This window comes from Tamandua tetradactyla, chromosome 7 (genome assembly GCF_023851605.1).
Source record: "Tamandua tetradactyla isolate mTamTet1 chromosome 7, mTamTet1.pri, whole genome shotgun sequence".
NCBI classification, from domain to species: Eukaryota; Metazoa; Chordata; class Mammalia; order Pilosa; family Myrmecophagidae; genus Tamandua; species Tamandua tetradactyla.
In genome coordinates this window covers 94,000,130-94,022,466 of record NC_135333.1, presented here as the reverse complement: position 1 = coordinate 94,022,466, position 22,337 = coordinate 94,000,130, and the positions used below count along the sequence as shown (strand labels likewise).

General features: G+C 35.1%; 1 protein-coding gene across 1 annotated transcript in view; it reads left to right on the top strand.

The window, feature by feature from the left end:
* The window catches only part of IPO8 (importin 8), a 172,083-nt gene that overhangs the window by 44,602 nt on the left and 105,144 nt on the right, over positions 1-22,337 (top strand). Inside the window, exons 11-16 of the mRNA XM_077170434.1 lie at positions 10,954-11,030; positions 11,346-11,462; positions 11,901-11,990; positions 13,356-13,521; positions 14,525-14,685; positions 16,785-16,910. Coding sequence (XP_077026549.1) covers positions 10,954-11,030; positions 11,346-11,462; positions 11,901-11,990; positions 13,356-13,521; positions 14,525-14,685; positions 16,785-16,910 — 737 coding nt within the window. The remainder of the gene's footprint in view (positions 1-10,953; positions 11,031-11,345; positions 11,463-11,900; positions 11,991-13,355; positions 13,522-14,524; positions 14,686-16,784; positions 16,911-22,337) is intronic.

Genomic DNA, 22,337 nt, shown 5'->3' with positions numbered 1-22,337 from the left:
ATGACGCCTTATTTAATCTTCCTAAGATGCAATGTTTCCACCTGTAAAACTGACAAGGACGATAGTGCTGGTAAGATTAAAGGGGATAATACATAGCAGGGATAATAAACATAAAATAACTGCTTAGCATAGAATATTAGATGTTTATAAAATCTTAGTATAGTGCCTACCATAGAGTAAGTGCTCAAAAAATAATGTTTACTGTTATGATTATGTTTTCATTTTATATCTTACATGTTGAGACAAAGACAGTCTTTTTCATATTGAAACATGGGTATATTCACATATGTGCTGGTTTGAAGGGATGTATGTCCCCTAGAAAAGCCATGTTTTAATCTAAATTCCATTTCATAAAGGCAGAATAATCCCTATTCAATACTGTATGTTTGAAACTGTAATCAGATCAATTCCCTGGAGATATGATTTAATCAAGAGTGGTTATTAAGCTGGATTAGGTGACAACATGTTTCCACTCATTTGGGAGGGTCTTGATTAGTTACTGGAGTCCTATAAAATAGGAAATGTTGGGTGGGCCACGGTGGCTCAGCAGGCAGGAATGCTTGCCTGTGATGCCAGAGGACCAGGGTTCGATTCCCAGTGCCTGCACATGTTGAAAAAAAAAAAAGAGGAAATGTTTTGAAGAATGGGAGATTCAGAGAGAGCAGAGAATGCTGCAGCACCGCGCAACAGAGAGTCCACCACCCTGCAGCCTTTGGAGATGAAGAAGGAAAATGCCTCCCAGGAAGCTTCATTAAACTGGAAGCCAGGAGAGAAAGCTAGCAGATGACACCGTGTTCGCCATGTGTCCTGCCAGCTGAGAGAGAAGCCCTGACTGTTCACCATGTGCCTTCTCACTTGAGAGAGAAATCCTGAACTTCATCAGCCTTCTTGAACCAAGGTATCTTTCCCTGGATGGATGCCTTAGATTGGACATTTCTATAGATTTGTTTTAACTGGGACATTTTCTCAGCCTTAGAACTGTAAATCTTGCAACTTCTTAAATTCCCCTTTTTAAAAGCCATTCTCTTTTTGGTATATTGCATTCCAGCAGCTAGCAAACTAGGACAACATACTGCTCAACTTTTCATATTCTTATATAAAGCTCCCTAATCTGAAATTTGCGATTAGCGTCATGATATTAAGTGATATGTTATGCTAAATAGGTCTGTATTCAGTGAATAGTTATTTTATTGAGTACCTTTTGAACCTATCCACTGAGCCAAGCACTGTCCTCGAAATCCCTCAAGGCTTTTATACTTGCTGTTCCTTTGTTGGAGTGCTTTATCTTTAGATTTCCATGGATTGCTTTTTCCCTCATTTCTTTTAATCTTTGCTTAAATGTTACCCTACCAGAGAATTGGAGAGGCTTTCCTTGACACCTTGTTTAATAGCTTCTCCATATCCTGATACTCTCTATTTCTTTACTCTGTTTTACATTTCTTCTGAACCTTATCTATTTGTGTATGTGAATAATCTGTTTATGTCTCTCACTATGTAAGCTCCATGAGAATTTTTTGTTTATCTTTCTATCTCTCAGCACAAATTTTACTATTAACTGTAGTCCATTGTTTGCAGTAGGATTTATTGGTTTGAACAATTCTATGTTTTTTGTTTATTTCCTTTTTTTAAATTTTTTAAAATGTTTTTTATTGTATAGTATACCATATATACAAAGCAAAGAAATATACAAAGCGATGGTTTTCAAAGCACTCTTCAACAAGTAGTTACAGGACAGATACCAGAGTTTGTCATGGGCTACCATATGATCCTCTTATATTTTTCCTTCTAGCTGCTTCAGAATGTAGGAGGCTAAGAGGACTTAAATACTTTTTTATCATCAAAATCGACTTTTTTTCCTTCTTTTTTTGTGGAAAATAATATATATACAAAAAAGCTATAGATTTCAAAGCACAGCCACACAATTAGTTGTAGAACATATTTCAGAAATGGGTTACAATTTCACAATTTTAGGTTTTTTTGCTTCTAGTTGTTCTAAAATACTGGAGACAAAAAGAGATATCAATTTAATGATTCAGCAGTCATATTCATTTGTTAAGTCCTATTTTCTATGTATAATTCCACCATCACTTTTGATCTTTCCATACCTCTCTTTAGGGTTGTTTGGGCTATGGCCATTCTAAATTTTTAATATTGGAAGGATCTGTCACTAATATGGAGTAGGGAGATGGGACTGTCTGATGTTCTGGAGAGGCTGGGCTATGTTTCAGGACTTACCTGGACTGGGGACTGTTGTATGTTTCTGGAAAGTTACGCTAGTGCATGGAACCCTTGTGGAATCTTATATATTGCTTAGGTGTTCTTTAGGATTGTCTGGAATGATCCTGATTGGTAGTTGGCAGGTTATGATAGGTAGCAAGTTCTACCTGAAGCTTACGTAAGAGCAACCTCCAGAGTAGCCTCTCTACTGTATTTGAACTCCTCTACCACTGATACTTCATTAATTGCACTTCTTTTCCCCCTTTTGGCCAGGATATAATTGTTGATCCCACCGTGCCAAGTCTGGATTCATCCCTGGGAGTACTCTCTCATGTTGCCAGGGAGACTTTCACTCCTGGTTTTCATGTCCCATGTAGGGGGGAGGGCAGTGGTTTCACTTGTAGATTTGGGCTTAGAGAGACTGAGGCCACATCTGAACAACAACAGAGGTCCTCCAGAAGTAACTCTTAGGCATGCCTATAGGTAGTCTACTTCTCCACTACCTACGTAAGCGTGACAAGAGTAAGCCTTATGATCAAGGGCATGGCCTATTGATTTGGGTATCCCTAAAGTTTGACACAATATCAGGGCATTCCCTGATGGTAAGGTTTAATAGTTCCATATTCTTTCTCCCCTCCCTCAGGGAACTTTGCCAGTGCCTTTTGATTATCTGCTTAATATACTCTAGGATGTTTCCAGGCATTGTAATAATCTATACAGGATTAAAGGACCTCTTTCTTATTCTGTGCTTCCTGTGTTTCATTTGTTCAAATGAGCTATACAGATAGGTTGAATTGGTTTATGCACCACAGAAAATTTCAGTTCAGATCAAATAAACCTTTCTTCCATTGGTCTCAAAGAGTACGTGTGGTTCTAAAATATAGACACTGTCTTCCTTACCCCTATGTTCTGAATTACTTTCACCCCAACCTGTTCGGCTTCCTTCTTATTTATAAATATCAGGTTATATATATAAAACAGCTTCTCAAGATCCAGAAATAATAATCACCACCCCGAACTTAATGTGTTTGCTTTAAAAGCTTACAATCTAGATTTTCTTACAGTCTAAGAAAATCTTGTTTTCTTTTAAGCATTTTCTAAAGGTGACTATACCATTCTTGTTCTCTTGTTTCTGGCTTATTTTGTCTCACCAAATGTTCCACATGTTCATCCACATCGTTGCATGCCTCACAGCTTTGTTCCTTTTTGTAGCAGCACACTCTTCGTTCATAGGTATACTCCATCGTTCATCAATCTACCTCTCCATCAGTGCATCCTTCAACCACCTGCATTTATCGGGCATCATGTAGAAGGCCCAAAGTCCAAAGTCCATGAACATTCTCAATTTTAGATAATTTCTTCGTTCCCAAGAGACAGAAAACCAATAAACACACCCTCGCCAAATAGGAAATCTCAACCTCCTCTTAGCTCTTGTCCTTCACCCCATTATTTACCTCTGTTGTTGCTGTGGTAGTGCTTATGGTTTCCTTTTGAATGTAGCTCATAACATGCAATAACGGTGTTCCCCTGTACCCTGGACTTAAACATTCTTTATATAAGAATCATATCTTTGAAGTAATTCTTATGAGAGCTCATTCATATTTCTAGTGTGAATCAGTGGGACACATAGGTCTATAAACCCCTTTCAATCTTCTTCATCTTCAATATGGTAATATTACTTCTAGACCCACTAGAGAATCACCTTTGCTCCTATTTATTCCCTTACGTTGGAGTTCAACCTCATTAGCTAACGGTTTACTCATCTGTAGCTTCTATGTATCTCTAAGTCCCTATAGTCTATATTATAAGCCTCTCATTATACCTTTGTGCTAGTCATAAAAGTGGACTCATACAGTATCTATCCTTTTGTGTCTGGCTAATTTTGCTCAGCATTACGTCCTCAAAGCTCATCCAACTTGCCATGTGCTTCAGGATGTCATTTTGTCTTACTGCTGCATCGTATTCCATTGTATATACCACATTTTGTTGATTCACTGTTTATGGGCATTTGGTTTCTTTCCGTCTTTTGGCAGATGTGAATAATGGTGCTATGAACATTGGTGTGCAAATGTCTGTTTATGCCATTGCTTTCCATTCTTCTGGTTATATACCAAGTGGTGCTATTGCTGGGTCATAGGACAACTTGATATTTAGTTTCCTAAGGAACCTCCAAACAGTCTTCTATGGTGGTTGCATCATTATACATTCTCACTAGCAGTACATAAGTGTCCCAGTTTCTCCACATCCTCTCCAACATTTATAGTTTCCTGTCTATCAGCAGCCATTCTTATAGGTGTGAGGTGGTGTCTCATTGTCATCTTCATCTGCATTTCCCTTATAGCCAGGGAAAATGAGCATCTCTTCATGTGCTTTTGAGCCATCTATATTTGCTCTTCAGAAAAATGCCTATGCATATCTTTAGCCCATTTTATAATTGGCTATATAATTGGTATTTTATAATCTTTTGTTGTTGAGTTGTATGATTTCTTTGTATGTACAGAAAATCAAACCTTTGTCTGAGATGTGATTTCCAAATATTTTCTTCCATTGAGTTGGCTGCCACTTCACCTTTTTGACAAAGTCTTTTAAGGTACAGAAGCATTTGATTTTGAGAAATTCTCATTTTTTCTTTTGTTGTTTGTGTTTTGGGTATAAAGTTTAGGAAACTACCTCCTATTAGTAGGTCTTGAAGATGTTTCCCTATATTTTCTTTTAGAAGCTTTATGGTGCTATTTCTTATATTTAGGTGTTTGATCTACTTTCAGTTAATTTTTGTGTAGGGTGTGAGATAGGGGTCCTCTTTCATTCTCTTGGCTATTGATATACAATTCTTCCTTGTCCAATTATTATTATTATTTTTTCTTAACTTTTTTTATTAATTAAAAAAATTAACAAACAAAACATTTAAATATCATTCCATTCTACATATACAATCAGTAATTCTTAATATCATCACATAGTTGCATATTCATCATTTCTTAGTACATTTGCATCGATTTAGAAAAAGAAATAAAAAGACAACAGCAAAAGAAATAAAATGATAATAGAGAAAAAAAAACTATACGTACCATACCCCTTACCCCTCGCTTTCATTTACCACTATTTCAAACTGAATTTATTTTAACATTTGTTCCCCCTATTATTTATTTTTATTCCATATGTTCTACTCTTCTGTTGATATAGTAGCTAAAAGGAGCATCAGACACAAGGTTTTCACAATCACACAGTCACATTGTGAAAGCTATATCATTATACAATCATCATCAAGAAACATGGCTACTGGAACACAGCACTGCATTTTCAGGCAGTTCCCGCCAGCCTCTCCACTACATCTTGAACAACAAGGTGATATCTACTTGATGCATAAGAATAACCTCCAGGATAACCTTCTTCCTTGTCCAATTATTGAAAAGACAATTTTGTTCCAGTTCAGAGGATTTGGGGGTCTTGTCAAAAATCAGTTGACCAAACATCTGTTGGTCTATTTCTGCACTCTCAATTTGATTCTGTTGGTCAGTGCTTTTGTCTTTGTGCCAGTACGAACCTGTTTTGACCACTGTGGTTTTATAGCAGATTTTAAAGTCAGGGAGTGTTAATCCTCCCACTTCGTTCTTCTCTTTGAGGATACTTTTAGCAATTTGGGATCTCTTTCCCTTCCAGATGAATTTGGTAGTTAGCTTTTCCAAATTGTCAAAGTACGTTGTTGGAATTTTGATTGCTACTGTGTTGAATCTGTAGATCAATTTGGGGAGGATTGACATCTTAACTATATTTAACCTTCCTATCCATGAGCAGGGAATGTCTTTCCACCTATTTAGATCTCCTTTGATTTCTGTTAGCAATGTTATGTAGTTTTCTGTGTACAAGTCCTTTACGTTCCTAGTTAAGTTCATTCTTAAATATTTGATTCTTTTATTTGCTATTTTGAATGGAATTTTTTCCTTAACTGACTCCTCAGCTAGGTCACCGCTTGTGTATAGAAATGCTACTGATTTTTGCACATTAATTTTATATCCTGCCATCTTGCTGAATTTGTTTATTAGCTCAAGTAACTTTGCAGTAGATTTCTCAGGATTTCCAAGTATAGTATCATATCATCTGCAAATAATGAGAGTTTTACTTCTTCCTTTCTGGTTTGGATGCCTTTTATTTCTTTGTCCTGCCTGATTGCTCTAGCTAGAATTTCTAGCACAGTGTTGAATAACAGTGGTGACAGTGGGCATCATTGTCTAGTACCTGATCTTGGGGGAGGGCTTTCAGTCTCTCTTCATTGGTTATTATAATGCTGGTTATTAGTTTTTCATATATTCCCCTCACCATATTGAGATAGTTACCTTTGATTCCTATCTTTTGGAGTGTTTTTATTAGAAAGGGATGCTGAATTTTGTCAAATGCTTTTTCAGCATAAATCGAGATGATCATGTGATTTTTCCCTTTTATTTCTTAATGTACTGTATTATATTAATTGATTTTCTTGTGTTGAACCATCCTTGCATCCTGGTATAAACTCCACTTGGTCATGGTGTATAATTCTTTTAATGTGCTGTTAGATTCAGTATGTTAATGTTTTTTTGAGAATTTTTGTATCTGTGTTCATTAGGGAGATTGGCCTGTAGTATTCCTTTCTTATAGCATCTTTACCTGGTTATGGTATTAAAATGATATTAGCTTCATAAAATGAGTTAGGTAGTATTCCTTTTTCCTCAGTTTTTTGCAAAAGTTTGAGCAGGATTGGGTTAGTTCTTTCTGAAATGTTTGTGAAAATTTCCCTGTGTAGCCATCTGGCCTTGGGATTTTCTTTGTAGGAAGATTTTTGATGACTGATTGAATCTCTTTACTTGTGATTGGTTTGTTGAGATCTTCTATTTCTTCCTGAGTCAGTATAGCTTGTTTGTGTGTCTCCAGAAATTTGTCCATTTCATCTACGTTGTCTAGGTTGTTGGCGTATAGCTGTTTATAGCATCCTCTTATGATTTCTTTCATTTCCCCAGGCTCTGCGGTAACGCACCCCTTCTCATTTCTGATTTTGTTTATTTGCTTCCTCTCTCTTTTTTTCTTTATCTGTCTTGCTAGTGGCCCATCAGTTTTATTGATTTTCTCAAAGAACCAACTGGTGATTTTATTGATTCTTTCTATTGTTCTTTTTTTCTTCCATTCATTTATCTCTGCTTTAATCTTCGTTATTTCTTTTCTCCTATTTGCTTTGGTGTTAGTTTGCTGTTCTTTCTGAAGTTCCTCCTGTTTTTTTGTTAAGTACTTGATTTTTGCTCCATCTTATTTTTTAATGTAGGCATTTAGGGCTATGAATTTCCCTCTTAGCACAGCCTTTTCCACATCCCATAAGTTCTGATAAATTGTGTTCTCATTTTCATTCATCTCCAGATAGCTACTGATTTCTCTAACAATTTCTTCTTTGACCCACTGGTTGTTTAAGACTTGTGTTATTTAATTTCCATATATTTGTGAATGGTCTTGTTCTTTGGTGATTTTTGAGATCCATCCAGCTTCATCCCATTGTGATCAGAGAAAGTACTTTGAATGATTTCAGTGTTTTCAAATTTATAAGTTTCTGCCCCAGCATGTGATCTATCCTGGAGAATGTTCCATGAGCACTAGGGAAGAATGTATAGCCTTGTGCTTTGGGGTGAAGTGACCTATATATGTCTATTAGGTCTAATCCATGTATGAAGTTATTTAACTTCTCTATTTCCTTGTTGATCTTCTCTCTGGTTGTTCTGTTTATAGAGGAGAGCAGTATATTGAAACCTCCTACTTTTATTGTTGAAACATCTACTGCTCCCTTCAGTTTTGCCAATGTCTGTCATATGTACTTTCAGAGCTCTTTGATAGGGAGCATAAGCATTTATGATTGTTGTATATTCTTGGTGAATTGACCCTTTAATTAGTATATAGTGTCCTTCTTTGTGTCTTATGATGTCTTTACATTTAAAGTCTATTTTGTCCGATATTAGTATAGCTGTTCCTGCTTTCTTTTGGTTACAACTTTCATGGAAAATCTTTTTCCATCCTTCCACTTTCAATCTATTTGTATCCTTGTGTCTATGATGATTCTCTTTTAAGCCGCATATTGCTGAATTATGTTTCTTAGTCCATTCTGCCAATCTGTATCTTTTATTTGGTGAGTTTATTCCGTTAACATTCGATGTTATTACTGAAACGTTGTTTTTTGATTCCACCATCTTATCTTTATTTTATTTGTCAGATCTATGTATTCTATTCCCTCTTTCTCTTTGTATTATTTAAGTTACCCTTAGTGGTACTCTTCAATTCTGTGCCCTCCTCCAGAACTCCTTCTCCTGTCTTTTTTTATTTTTTCAGCTGGCAGAACTCCTTTTATTATTTCTTGTAGGGCTCATCTCTTGTTGAGAAATTCCTTCAAGATGTTGTTTGTGAAAATTTTAATCTATCTCTCCCTCATTTTGAAGGACAGTTTGGCTGGGTACAGAATTTTTGACTGGAAGTCTTTCTCTTTTGTGATCTTGAATATATCGTACTGTTCTTTTCTCGCCTCCAGGGTGCTAGTTGAGTATTCTGAACTCAGTCTGATTTGATTTCCCTTGGATATAGTGGATTGTTTTTCTCTTGCTGCTTTCAGGATTTTTTGCTTTTCTTCAACATTTGACAGACTGATTAGTATGTGCCTTGGGGAAGGCCTATTTTGATTTATTCTGTTGGAGTCCTTTGGGCTTCTTTGAGTTGTATATTTATGTCCTTTATAAGGGTTGGAAAGTTTTCCCCCATTATATCCTCAATTACTCTTCCTAGCCCTATACTCCTTCCTTCTCCTTCTGGGACACCAGTGATTCTTGTATTTGTGTGCTTTGTTTTTTCTGTCATTTCCCTGAGTTCCCATTCAGTTATTTCCGTCTTTTTTTGCCATTTGCTGTTTTGAATCTTCAAAGTCAATAATCCTGTCCTCTGTATCACTTATTCTTTCTTCCATCTCCTCAGATCTGGTGTTATGTGCTGCTAGTATGTTTTTTATTTGGTCAACAGAGTCTAATCTCTGTGATTTCTGCTATTTTTCTATTTATTCTTTCAAATTCCTCTGTGCTCTTCTACTCTCTTCTTGATCTCCTTTGTGTCATTTGCTATTACACTTATTTTATTAACTAGAGGTGTATGAACATCTTTGATTAGTTGTTCCGATGTCTGCGTCTCCTCTGGTGTTTTAATTTGGTCGTTAGGCATGGCCATATCTATCTGCATTGTGATATGCTTGTGATCTTCTGCTCTCTTTGTGGCATGTAAATATCTTGATTGATTTACTTTGGAAGTTGATTTCTTTCAGTAGTCTAAGGCCTTGTGTTTGCGGGATGGTTGTACAACAGGGAGCAGGGCATGGGGTGGAGCACTCAGTATGGTGATTTATTTCAGGACTAGTATCGGTGCAGGTTGGGGATGTTAAACCTATGCTTGTGAATGTGGGCGCCCAGCTGTCAAGGAGGATGTAGCTGTGCGAGACACTGGTCTGGGGGGGCGTAACCCTGGTGTGTGCTGGTCTAAGGTATGGGGCCTATTGTGTGCATGCGTAGAGTTGTTGCAGGAGGTCAATGTTATGCATTTGTGGATTGGGGGCATATGTGACCTGTTGCAGTGGTCGGCACTTTCTCAGAGCTGGAAAAATAGGCTGAGCGCTGCGTGCATGCGTGGTTCTAGGACTGCTGTAAAGTGCAGATCCCAGAGCTGAATGACATTATTGGGGGCCTGTGTGCATGCGTGGTTCTGGGAGTGCTGTAAAGGGATGCAGTGAGCTCGAGGAGGGTGGAGTCAGGCTGTGTGACACTATGGGCAGGGCCTGGGGTAGCCTAGGTGTAGAGGTTAGTGCTTGCAACTTTCATGCCTTGGCAACAGCCTGCAGGCAACAGGGAGGGGGAGATAGTGTTCTGGATGTGTGCTGGAGAGGTGGGTTGGGCTGGACTTTGGGTGGGAATGTAGGGTAGGTACGTGCACTGGGGCTGGTGGGGTGGGGGCGCCTGGACCCTGGGGAACAGGAGCAGGTGACTGGATTCAGGTACCTGTGTTGTGGAGTGAGTCATCATTCACTGGGCTGTGCTTGTGTGGGTTGCGTGTCCAAGAAACATGGCCTGGCTTACATCCTAGTCCCGCACTCCCATCCATATACTCCTGCGGGCTCTGTGGCTCCATGTCTCCATGCCAGGTTCCAGCTTTCTGCCTCTCAATTCCTTGGTTCCTGCAACCAGGGCTGCCACATGTGGTAGAGAAGGCTCTCCTGGGTCAGCCGCGCTCCCAAGTTCCTGCCTCAGTCATCCTCCTGTCCTTCTCTAACTTTTCTGTGGAGCATGGCTAATCTTAAGCTACTCAAGTCAGCCATCTTCCCGCAAGTCTCTGCTTATTGTTTTTTAAAGTTTTTATTCTTGTAACATAAATATAGCCTGAAGTTTCTCCTTTTAACCACATTAGATATATAAGCACTAAATAATTTTTTGTTGTTTTTGATCTAGAAATAAGGAAAGCACATTACTGGTGCTCTGAATAGGCCTAATATGTATTGTTTTCAGTAATTGATTGTTTAAAAGGAAAATTGTAGATATTGATAATATTGTTGCGCATGAGAACATGGGGTGATGTGTCCTTAGCTTTTGTGCTTTAAACCAGTGTCATGTTTAGAATATTTTATTTCTTGAATTTGGGTGTAAAATATATACGTAGTAATTGTATTTTACTACCTTGTTTAACCTTTTGAAATCTTAGATATTTTTGAAGATTATGCTTCTCCTACCAGTGCAGCCCAGACTCTCTTGTATACTGCTGCAAAGAAAAGAAAAGAGGTATGTACTAATTTTCTTTAAGTCTAAACTACAAGGTCACATATATTGATTTGATGGTCTACCTGTAGTATTTGAAAAATTTTATTGTTATTTGTTATAATCTATAATTTAAAATTATTTTTCTCATAAGTGAAAGGGGTAGAGTATCTCTGGTTATTCTGTTTTCTTAATAAATTATACCTTATTGAGGTTATGATTGTTTGATAAAAGTCAATTTAGGACCTTATTTATGAAAATTTGTTCATCATATTTGATACCTATGGTATGGTAATGAAAGCCCTTCTAAACTAAAATGGATTTTTTTTATTTCTTTAGGTGTTGCCAAAAATGATGGCATTCTGTTATCAAATCCTAACAGACCCAAACTTTGATCCCAGGAAGAAAGATGGAGCCCTGCATGTGATTGGTTCGCTAGCTGATATTTTATTAAAGGTTACTATAGTAAAAATTTTGTGTCCTTAATAAATCCCCAAATGAATAGGCAAATGAGAGAATCAGAAAGTTATGGATAATTGAAGATTGGTGACTGTTTCTGGATAATTGAGTTGGCTATAAGTACTATTCTTTCTGTGACCTGTTTCTTTATTGAAAAAGAAAATGTCACATCATTTTCTCAGTTTGAAATACTGTGCAAAAAAGGACACTAAACGACTTGATTGTTAATTCTTTTTTCTACAAAAATTAATCAATGTCAGATATTTTCTAAGGTACTTTTTCTGTCTTGTTTTAAAACATGCAATATGTAGGTTAAATAATTTTTGTAAAATTGTGACTAGAAGTATATTAAATTATTTATTAATAATTTATTAGGAATTGATTCTTGTGTATGAAAATACATTGATAAGTTGAAACTAAATTTCCATTTAACAGAAGAATTTATTCAAGGACCAAATGGAGTTGTTGCTGCAGAATCATGTATTTCCATTGTTATTGTCTAACCTGGGATATATTCGAGCTCGAGTAAGTTTTCCATATTTTCGTTATGTATCTTAAAATTTTCATCAGAGAGATCATTATTGAAATGAGTGTTCTTAGATAAATGACATTTCACCAATTACTGAAATGGAATGAAATCCATTAGAATGTCTGTTATTGTAATATCAATTATTGAATAAAAAACAAGCTAGTAAATAAAAGGAGTTTTGAATTTTAGTTCTGGCTGTTTACATTTTCTGCCCTAGTCTAATTTGCTGTATTTGCAAAACATGCAGATTGAGAAGGATAATGTTACAGCAATGCATAATATAAATTCATAAACAAATTCATTTTCATTGTCTGAAACAGCATGAAGTCTAATTTGGTTCAAAAATTGATTTTGACTTCCATCATAACAGGTAGATGTTGCTTTAGTGAAAGGGAGAAAATAATCCATGTAAATTTACTTATGTCTTAAATGTAGATTGTTTTTAGAATCAATATATTTTTGGAAAAATAAAAGTAGAATTCTAATTCAAACTCTTTGTAACTACATCAACACACAAAAAATGCCTTACTAAAGACAGCATATGTTAATAATGCCTTGTACATAAAATGTACAAAACATTTTACAAACATAATAGTATTCATTAGAGAAATATTTGAACAGTGTAGATCAGGGTACTGAGGGCACAGAATGTTTTTATAGTTGTGTTGCTGTCTTTGAGAGACTATGAATTATAATTCTCTTGCCAAGAGGCTTTAGTAATTCAGATTACTGTTGATTGTGTTATGTGTACATGGAGAGTAAATAAACTAAAAATATGTATGATTTTATGGTGTAATGGTTTAAAACTTAGTAAGCTATGCAAGGTTGAAAAATCTTTAGTATTTTTTATTATTTAATCTTAGTATTTAATATAACTAAGGTATATTTAGTATACCTTATGTTAGTGATAAAAGGAAGTTTTGCTAACCAAGTTATTATGAGGGAAGATACTGTTTCACCACAGTGTGAAGGCCAGCAAATTAATTTCAATCACTGGTTTTGTAGTAGCATTTATATATAAATAAGAAATGAGTTCTGAATTATAATATTTTTTAAAAGCATAAGCAAGATTTTTTTCCCTGAAAATACTTAAATTTCCTTTTACTTCTTTTCCTCTTTCCTTGAAAAGTGGTGTTGCATATAGGTAACTTAGAAATAATGACACTGCCTTTCTTATAAAAAGAATGGGGCAACCAGAAGTTAAGAACTTAGGCTAAAATTCGCAGCTCTAAAAACAAATAAATAACACTTAGTATAATTATTGATATTTTGCAGATTAAGAAGTTCTTGTATGTATGGCATTATTACAGAATGCCATAATCCTAAAAGCTCCTGACTTAAACTTTCTTTTTATAATATAGTCCTGTTGGGTACTTCATGCATTCAGTTCTTTGAAGTTCCATAATGAACTTAATCTAAGAAATGCGGTTGAGCTAGCAAAGAAGAGCCTGATCGAAGATAAAGAGATGCCTGTCAAAGTAGAAGCTGCCCTTGCTCTTCAGTCATTAATTTCTAACCAGATACAAGGTAAAGCATCTACCTTTTAGAAGATTTTTTCTTTCCTCTTTTTTTTTTTTCTTCTGAGTGGTGTTCTCAAATACTTACTTTGCCTTCCTGCCCTAATAAGGATGTTTCCTTAGTCTTAGTGATCAGGGTTTGGATTTCTTAGCTTTTGCCACCTCAGAATTTTATATGAATTTATCCTTATAACTCTTCTCAGGAGTTCCAGTTGACTGTGGTTTCCAGAATAATTTTAGATTAAGGAACAAATTGATATTTTTGGGCCTAGGGAAGACTGGGAATTAAGAGACTTGGGCATCTAAATGTTAATTTTGCTGCTGACTTGCCATATAATATAAACCTGGGCAAGTGATCTGCCAAGGCTTAGGTTTCCACCTCTTTAAATTTCTGAGAGTTGTACTAGATGGCTTCAAGATTACCTCTTAACCCAAGGATACTATGATTTTGCTCATTCTGAAAGTAGCAAGTGGTATTTCAATGGGTAAGAACACAGATATCTTATTTGCTTCTTTAGGCAAAGGTTCTCCTCAAAGTTCAAATAAACCTTTGAAAGTAAATTCGACTTTATGAAGAATGTGAGCTAGTACATCACTATTCAACGGTGAATATTGAGAAGGGGTACGTGGAAGGATAGGGCAGGGAATGGGCCCCATCAGCATTGAGTATAGTCTTTATATGATATTTTATATTAATGTCCCGATACCATATTCACGTTCTTCAAGTTATGCTGATGACAGAGCATTTGTGTAATTGGACTTTTTCAGTGGAGGCCATTGGCATTTTGGGCAGGGCAGTTCTCTTCTTTGTAGTACTGCTTATCCTTGTGTTACTCTTGAGATAATTGATGCATTGGTGAAAATTATTTTGGTACAACTTTATAACATATTTATCACAGAGTAAATGTGTATCTAAAACCTTATTTATTACCTTGTGTCACTTTGCCTTGTGACCAAATTAATTTACCACCTGCCAATGGCTGATTGTTACTAACTTTGTTTTATTGCATTAGCTAAAGAATATATGAAGCCATATGTGAGGTCTATTATGCAGGAGCTGTTGCATATTGTTAGAGAGACAGAAAATGATGATGTTACTAATGTTATCCAGAAGATGATTTGTGAGTACAGTCAAGAGGTGGCTTCAATCGCTGTTGATATGACCCAACACTTGGTAAGACTGGGCAAAGTTTTATATTAGTTTGGTATAACAGCCTCGAATAATATAAATAAATAACCCCCATAAGATTGTAAAATAATCTTTCAGTATTTAAGCCGAATTGTAATATCTTGAACACTTACTACAGTGATTTTTTTTTCCTAATAGTAAGAGGAATTGACTTTCTGATGTTTTCTTTCTTGACTGTAAAAAGTATTTTTAAAAAATGGTATAAGGTTGTTTATGAACTCTTGAGCCTTCATGTAGATACTAGGTATTTTTTTAGGGGTTGTAAAATTAGTTCTAAAAGAATCTTCAGATTGTTAAAACCATTGATTAAACTTGAAATATATTTAAAAGCATTATCATATGATAATTAGTAATTATTTGAGATTGATTGTCAAAATTGTGGATAAATAAACTTTTGTTTCCCTCAGCTTTATTTTCCACATTTATTTATAAGAGTAATTATTGTTATCAAAGTAATACCTGTAGGTAATTATAAAAAGCTTTTAATGAAAAACAGCAGTCTTCTCCATCTTTCTTCATTCCAAAGTTATGCTTACTAATGCTGCCTAGTCTCACCTTTGCTAGGTTTTTGCTCTGTTTACCTATGTCTTTGAAAATAAATTCTAATATTTTCGATTCTTGCTGATTTGCTTTTTTTTGGAAGTGCAGGGTCCAGGAATGATTTGCTTTTATTGACTGCCGTCTGTTGTGGAAGATAACTTATTTCATCCATACCATGCATTTTTCTTCACCCTTCATTTCTCTCCCTCATGTTTGGTTAAATCAGTAAGCAGTATTTATAGTGTTACAACAATGTAAATGCTGTACTGCTGAGTGAAATCATACATTCATTACAACACCTTTTTTTATAATTTTGTTTTTCTTAAAGTTAATGAATGGGTTTTTATTTTCATTTACCCATTTCTCTATGTACTCATTAATTTTTTTTCTAAATACTTCATACACTTGCCAAGTGCCTATAAATATATTTTCCATATATTCAGATATCAGTTCTATTTTCCCTTATTGTTGTCTCTCTCCTGGAGCATTACATCCTTCTGTTTTAATGAGGACTAGCTGTTCCCTACGACTTACACATATTTTTCATCCTGGGTCTTCTCTTTTTATTTCTGCCCTGCATTGGCTCTGTCTTCCCTTGGATCTTATGTCTTTTTCTTGGTTTACTCTTATTTTCTTGAGACATTTTCCAGTAGCTTCCACAAAAAGGAGTAAAAGAAAGGCATATTTTTGAAGCCTGCCATTTCTAAAAATGACTTCTCTATCCACACAGTGATATTGGGTATAGAATTGTAGATTGGAAATGTATTTTGAAAACATTGCTCTGTTGTCTTCTAGTATCTGGTGCTGTTGTTGAAGCTTGTTGCTATCCTGATTCTACTTCCTTTGTATGTTACCTTTTATTTTTGTTGTTCCCTTAATGTGCAAACGTTTAGGATCATCTCTTTTCATCTATAATATTGTGAAATTTAATAGTAATGTGCCTTGATGTGGGCCCTTTAATTTCACTTTCTGGGCTTTCAAACTGGAAACTCATTTCCTTCAATTTTGGGTAATTTTTTGTATTACTTCTTTGATAAATTTCTCCCTGCCATTTTTTCTGTTCCATATTTCTGATAGTGAATATACGGGTCTGGATTGGGTGTCTAATATTTTTATGTTTTCTCTCCTGTTTTCCGTGTCTCTTCTTTTTGTTTTGTCTTCTGGGTTATTCCTTGACTTCACCTTCTAAACCTTTTGAATTTTTCATTTTAGTGTCACTTGATTTCATTTTACCTAGATTTTGAGTTTATTCACTTAATGACAAACCAAAGATAAATATTAATTTTCTGATTGTAACAGCTTACTTATAATTTACTCTGTTCACTGAATAATGGAAAAAAATGGCTCTATTTAAAACATGGCAAGTTCTGTCATTATAAGAAAAGATATGATTCAGTAGGCAAGTCCAGAATTTAGAGATTAAGCAATGCTGATATTTAGTATAATATTGCCCTTTTGTGAAGAACTGGAAGCTCTTGTTAATTTATAATAGTGGGGGGATATAGCAATACTGATTGTTGAATATTTTAATGTTACTTTCATAGGCTGAGATATTTGCCAAAGTTCTTCAAAGTGATGAATATGAAGAAGTTGAAGACAAGACAGTAATGGCTATGGGAATTTTACATACCATTGATACTATCTTGACAGTTGTAGAAGATCACAAAGAGGTGGGATTTCTTTTCATTTTATGGTATCATTTTGGTAACATTAGCTGAAATTTGTATGATTGGTGGGCATGGATTTTTAAATCATGATTAAAAAAAATTGCTATTTAGTTAAGTTGCTAGGTTTTAAAAATTGTCCTCAAATTAAAAAAAAATTTTTTATTGACAAAGCAACATACAAACACAAACATTCTTAACATATGAACATACCATACTTGGTGTACACTCAGTGGCTCACAATGTCATTACATAGTTATATATTCATTACCATGATCATTTCTTAGAACATTTGCATCATTCCAGAAAAAGAAATAAAAGAAAAAACTCATACATACCATATCCCTTACTCCTCCCTCTCATTGACCACTAGTATTTCAGTCTACCCAATATATTGTCTTCAAATTTTAAAGACATTAAAATGATTGGGGGAGAGGAGGTGGATATTATATGTGCTCTTAAAGGATGGGGTATATCTCTCTGTAGTAAACTAAGTTAGTTTACCACAGCTGCTATGTAGCAGGCTAGGTTTTTGGGGAATAGCAAATTAAGTAAGACATGAACCCTGCCTTCTGGGAAGCTGGTCTAGTCTTCTTAGTAGAGAGTGACAAGCAGCCGTAAGTCATATTAACAAATAGAATAATAACTCTATTACTTATTAATAAGTAATAGAGTTCCTGAGAATGGAAGGAAAGAAGAGCTTAAAGACATCATCTTTCCTAAGCTGAATTCTAGAACAATATTGACATGAGTTTGTTAAGGGCTTTCATATCCATTATTTGATATAATCTTAGGAAGGCTATCAAGAGGTAGATAATGCAGGATATTGTAGTCCTATTTTGTAGAAATGGAAAACAAGGTTCAGTAGGTTGAAGAGAGTTGTCCATGGCCACAAAGCTTAAAAGTTATAGATTTGGGTTTGTAGCCAGATCATTCTGATGATGTAACAATTTATCCCCATTTAAAAATAGCCCTTCTCCTCCCCAAATGTCACCTAGCTAAGTATCATATGATTTCTCCTTAACTTCAATTGAATTTATGTTCATTAACTTCTCTGAATGCAAATTGACTTGATTGGCAATGGCAGCAATTCTTGTTTTATGGAGTGAGGATTTAGGAAGCAGATGCCAGTTCTTTAAACAGTATTGTTAAACACTGTGGCTGTCGATAAAAACCCTGTGTTTATCACATACCAATGAAAATTACCAGATTCTTAAAAATGGTTGCATATTTTTCTCCTGGACAAGTCTTCACCTCAAAGACTTAATGTGAATTTTTATTTCCGTGTTCATTATTTTATTTTTGTATCCTTGTTGAAACTATATAGGCCTCTTGGTAACAGTGTGGTATTCTGTATTAAATTGCAAGTATATTTAAGGATGATTCCTTGACCTTATATGTGGAATTTGTATTTTAGATTTGAAGAGAGATTAGAAATGATCTAGAACAGTTTCCCCAAGTATGCGTGTGTGAGAGACAGGCGAGCAGTCATGATAGAATGAACAGTAGGATTAATAATTTTCTTTTTATTTTATTTTTTTCTCTTGATATTAAATTTATTTTGAATTCAAATAATGTTAAAGAAGCAGTTGGAGTTATGATTATCAGGGGAGGCATGGGTTAAAATTTGAGAAGTATTACTCAAATCCAGTTTCCTTAAATATAGATGAAAAAACTTAAAAGGCTTTAACTCAATGGCTTTACCAAGGTGGTAGGTAATTAGAAGCAAAACCAGGATCGGAATCTGGGTCTCCTGACTGCCTGTCCTATGATTTTGAATGCTGACTTATGAAAAGCAAACTTTGAAAATAACTTTAAAGAAAAGAAAAGGAAAAACCACCCTGGTGCCTGCCCATGAAAAGAAAAAAAAAAAGAGGAAAAACCACGTGTATGAATATATAATGTATGAAAAGCAGAATTAGAGACCTAAAATAGATGACTTGAAATGTGCATCTTTGTTTGTTATAAATATATTAAATATTTTACCTATGTTGATAAATTATTTAGACTAGGAAATTTGGATCATTTGAACTTTAAGACAATAAGTTTAGTATTAAAAAATATAGTCCTGGAGTTGAAATAGGACATTTAGAAGAAAAATATAACCCATGATGGAAATTTAAAATATTTTACTTATTCAAAAATGGTATAATACAAGCATATGTTGAAGAATTCAAAAATTTAAAAGGTGGTAAGAGGTATTCAGTGAAATTTCACTTTCCTACTCAGCTCCATAGCCAGCTAATTACCCTCTTAGGAAACAGCCACTTTTACTAGGTTTTGTGTATCCTTCCAGAGATTTTTCTGTTAACATACAAACAAAAAAGTGTGTGTACCTTTCTTTCACAAAAACAATAGCACTCTATACTCTACAGAGTTTTTCATCTGCTATTTTTTTACTTGATAAATCTTAGTGATCCTTCCACATTAATTAGTAAAGCTACATATCTTTAATGGTTGCATAGTATCTCCTTGAATGATGTCAAATTTATTTAACTAGTCCTCCGTTAATAGATATAATTTATTTAACCATCCCTTCTTAAATGCATGCTAGGTTATTACTTATCATGAACACTGCTGCAGTGAATGGACTTTCATGCATCAGTTTGCACATGTAACAGTATGTTTGGAGGATTAATTCCTGAAATGGAATTGCTGAGTCAAAGGGTGTGTGTATTAGTGAGTTTGAAGGATATTGCTGACTTGTCTTTCATAGCATGTATCAATTTATATTACCTAAATCAGTGTACAAGACTGCCTCTTACTCCAACCCCATGCTTTTTTTCTTTAATGCAATTTTATTGAGATTTATTCACACACCACGCAAACCATCTAAATTATACAATCATTGGCTCACTGTATGTATCATCATGCAATTGTGCATACATCCCCATGGTCAACTTTGGAACATTTTCATTACTCTGGAAAAGAAATAGAAAGAAAAAAGAAAACCCACATCTTATACCCTGGAGCCCCCTCTATTATTGACTCCATGGAATTGGTGTGGTATGTTTGTTATTGTTGAGGAAAGACTATTAGGATATTACTGTTAAGTGTAGTCCATAATTGCGATAGGTACATTTATTCCCATGTACCCCTCTGTTATTAACTCATTGTAATAGTGTTGTATGTTTGTTCTAGTTTATGAAAGAATGCATTTATATTGCTACAATTAATCACAGTCATTGTCCGCCACAAGATTCAGTATGTTATACATTCCCATGTTCTAAACTCCATCTTTCTTTCTGGTGACATATATGACTCCATACTTCCCATTCCCACCACATTCATACACATTTCAGTAGTTAATTATTCTCACAATAACATGCTACCATCACCTCTATCCATTTCCAAGAGTTTATATTTTCAGCCTAGTTAAACATTCTACATATTTTAAGCAACAGCTCCCCATTCTTTAGCCTCGTTCAGTATCCTTGTAACCTAAGTGTTCCTATTTCTCCATGTCCTCTCCAACACTTATAGTTTCCTGTTTTCATAATAGTGACCATTCTAGTAGGTGTGAGATGTTATCTCATTGTGTTTTGTTTTGTTTTTTTTTTTTTTTGCATGGGCAGGCACTGGAAATCAAACCTGGGTCTCCCACATGGTAGGCGAGAACTCTGCCTGCTGAGCCACCCGTGGCCCACCTCTCATTGTGGTTTTGATTTGTATTTCCCTAATAGCTAGTAAAGCCTAGCGTCTTTTCATGTGCTCTTGGCCATTTGTATTTCCTTTTTGGGAAAATGTCTATTCATGTCTTTTGCCCATTTTTTAATTGGTCTGTTTGTCTTTTTATTATTGAGTTGTAAGATTTCTTTATATATTGTGGATATTAAACCCTTATCAGATATGTGGTTTCCAAATATTTTCTTCTATTTAGTTGGTTCTTTTTACGCTTTTTAACAAAGTCCTTTGAAGCATAGAAGAAGTATTTCATTTTGAAGGGTTCCCATTTATTTATTTTTTATTTTGTTGCTTGTGCTTTGGGTGTAAAGTCTAAGAAACTACTGCCTATCACTAGATCTTGAAGATGATACCCTACATTTTCTTCTAGGAGTTTTATTGTAGTGGTTCTTACGTTTAAGTCTTTGATCCATTTTGAGTTAATTTTTGTATAGAGAGTGAGATAGGGGTCCTTTTTATATTTTTGGATTGGTATCCAGTACTCCTGCACTATTATTTGAAAAGACTGTTCTGTCCCCGTTAAATGGACTTGGGTATCTTGTCAAAAGTCAGTTGACCGTAGATCTGCGGGCCCATTTCTCAACTCTTAATTCAGTTTCATTGTTTGATATGTCTGTCTCTATGCCAGTATCATGCTGTGTTTTTTTTTCTTTGCTCAGCTGAATTAAGTTTACTGATGAGCCATCAAGTAATTTTTCATCTCTGATATTTTCATCTCATGAGTTTTACTTCTAGCATTTCTGTTTAACACTTATTTCACAGTTCCCTTTTCGCTGTGAAATTGCCCATATGTTCATGTATGCAGTCCACCTTTTCTACTTAAAGGATGTCAGAACTTTTATATTTTTTCTGTGTTTTTTAAAATTTTTTTAAATGAATTTTTAAATTAAAAAAAATACAACAAACAACACAGACATTCTTAACTTATGATCATTCCATTCTACATATATAATCAGTAATTCACAATATCATCACATAGTCACATATTTATCATCATGATAATTTCTTAGAACATTTGCATCTATTCAGAAAAAGAAATAAAAAGACAACAGAAAAAAATTCATACATACCATACCCCTTCCCTCTCCCTTTCATTGACCACTAACATTTCAATCTAAATTTATTTTAACTTTTGTTCCTCTTATTATTTATTTTATTCTATGTTTTACTTGTCTGTTGATAAGGTAGATAAAAGGAGCATCAGACACAAGGTTTTCACGATCACACAGTCACATTGTGAAAGCTGTATCATTATACAATCATCTTTAAGAAACATGGCTACTGGAACACAACTCTACATTTTCAGACAGTTCCCTCCAGCCTCTCTATTACATCTCGACTAACAAGGTGATATCTATTTAATGCATAACAATAATCCCCAGGATAACCTCTTGAATCTGTTTGGAATCTCTCAGCCATTGACACTTCATTTTGTCTCATTTTGCTCTTCCCCCTTTTGATCGAGAAAGTTTTCTCAGTCCTTTGATGTTGAGTCTCAGCTCATTCTAGGGTTTTTCTCAATCCATTGATGCTGAGTCTGAGCTCATTCTAGGATTTCTGTCCCACGTTGCCAGGAAGGTCTATACCCCTGGGAGTCATGTCCCACGTAGACAGGGGAAGGGCAGTGAGTTTGCTTGTCGTGTTGGCTGGAGAGAGGGGTCACATCTGAGCAACAAAAGAGGTTCTCTTAAGGGTGACTCTTAGGCCTAATTTTATGTAGGCTTGACCTATCGTTTGTGGGGTTAAGTT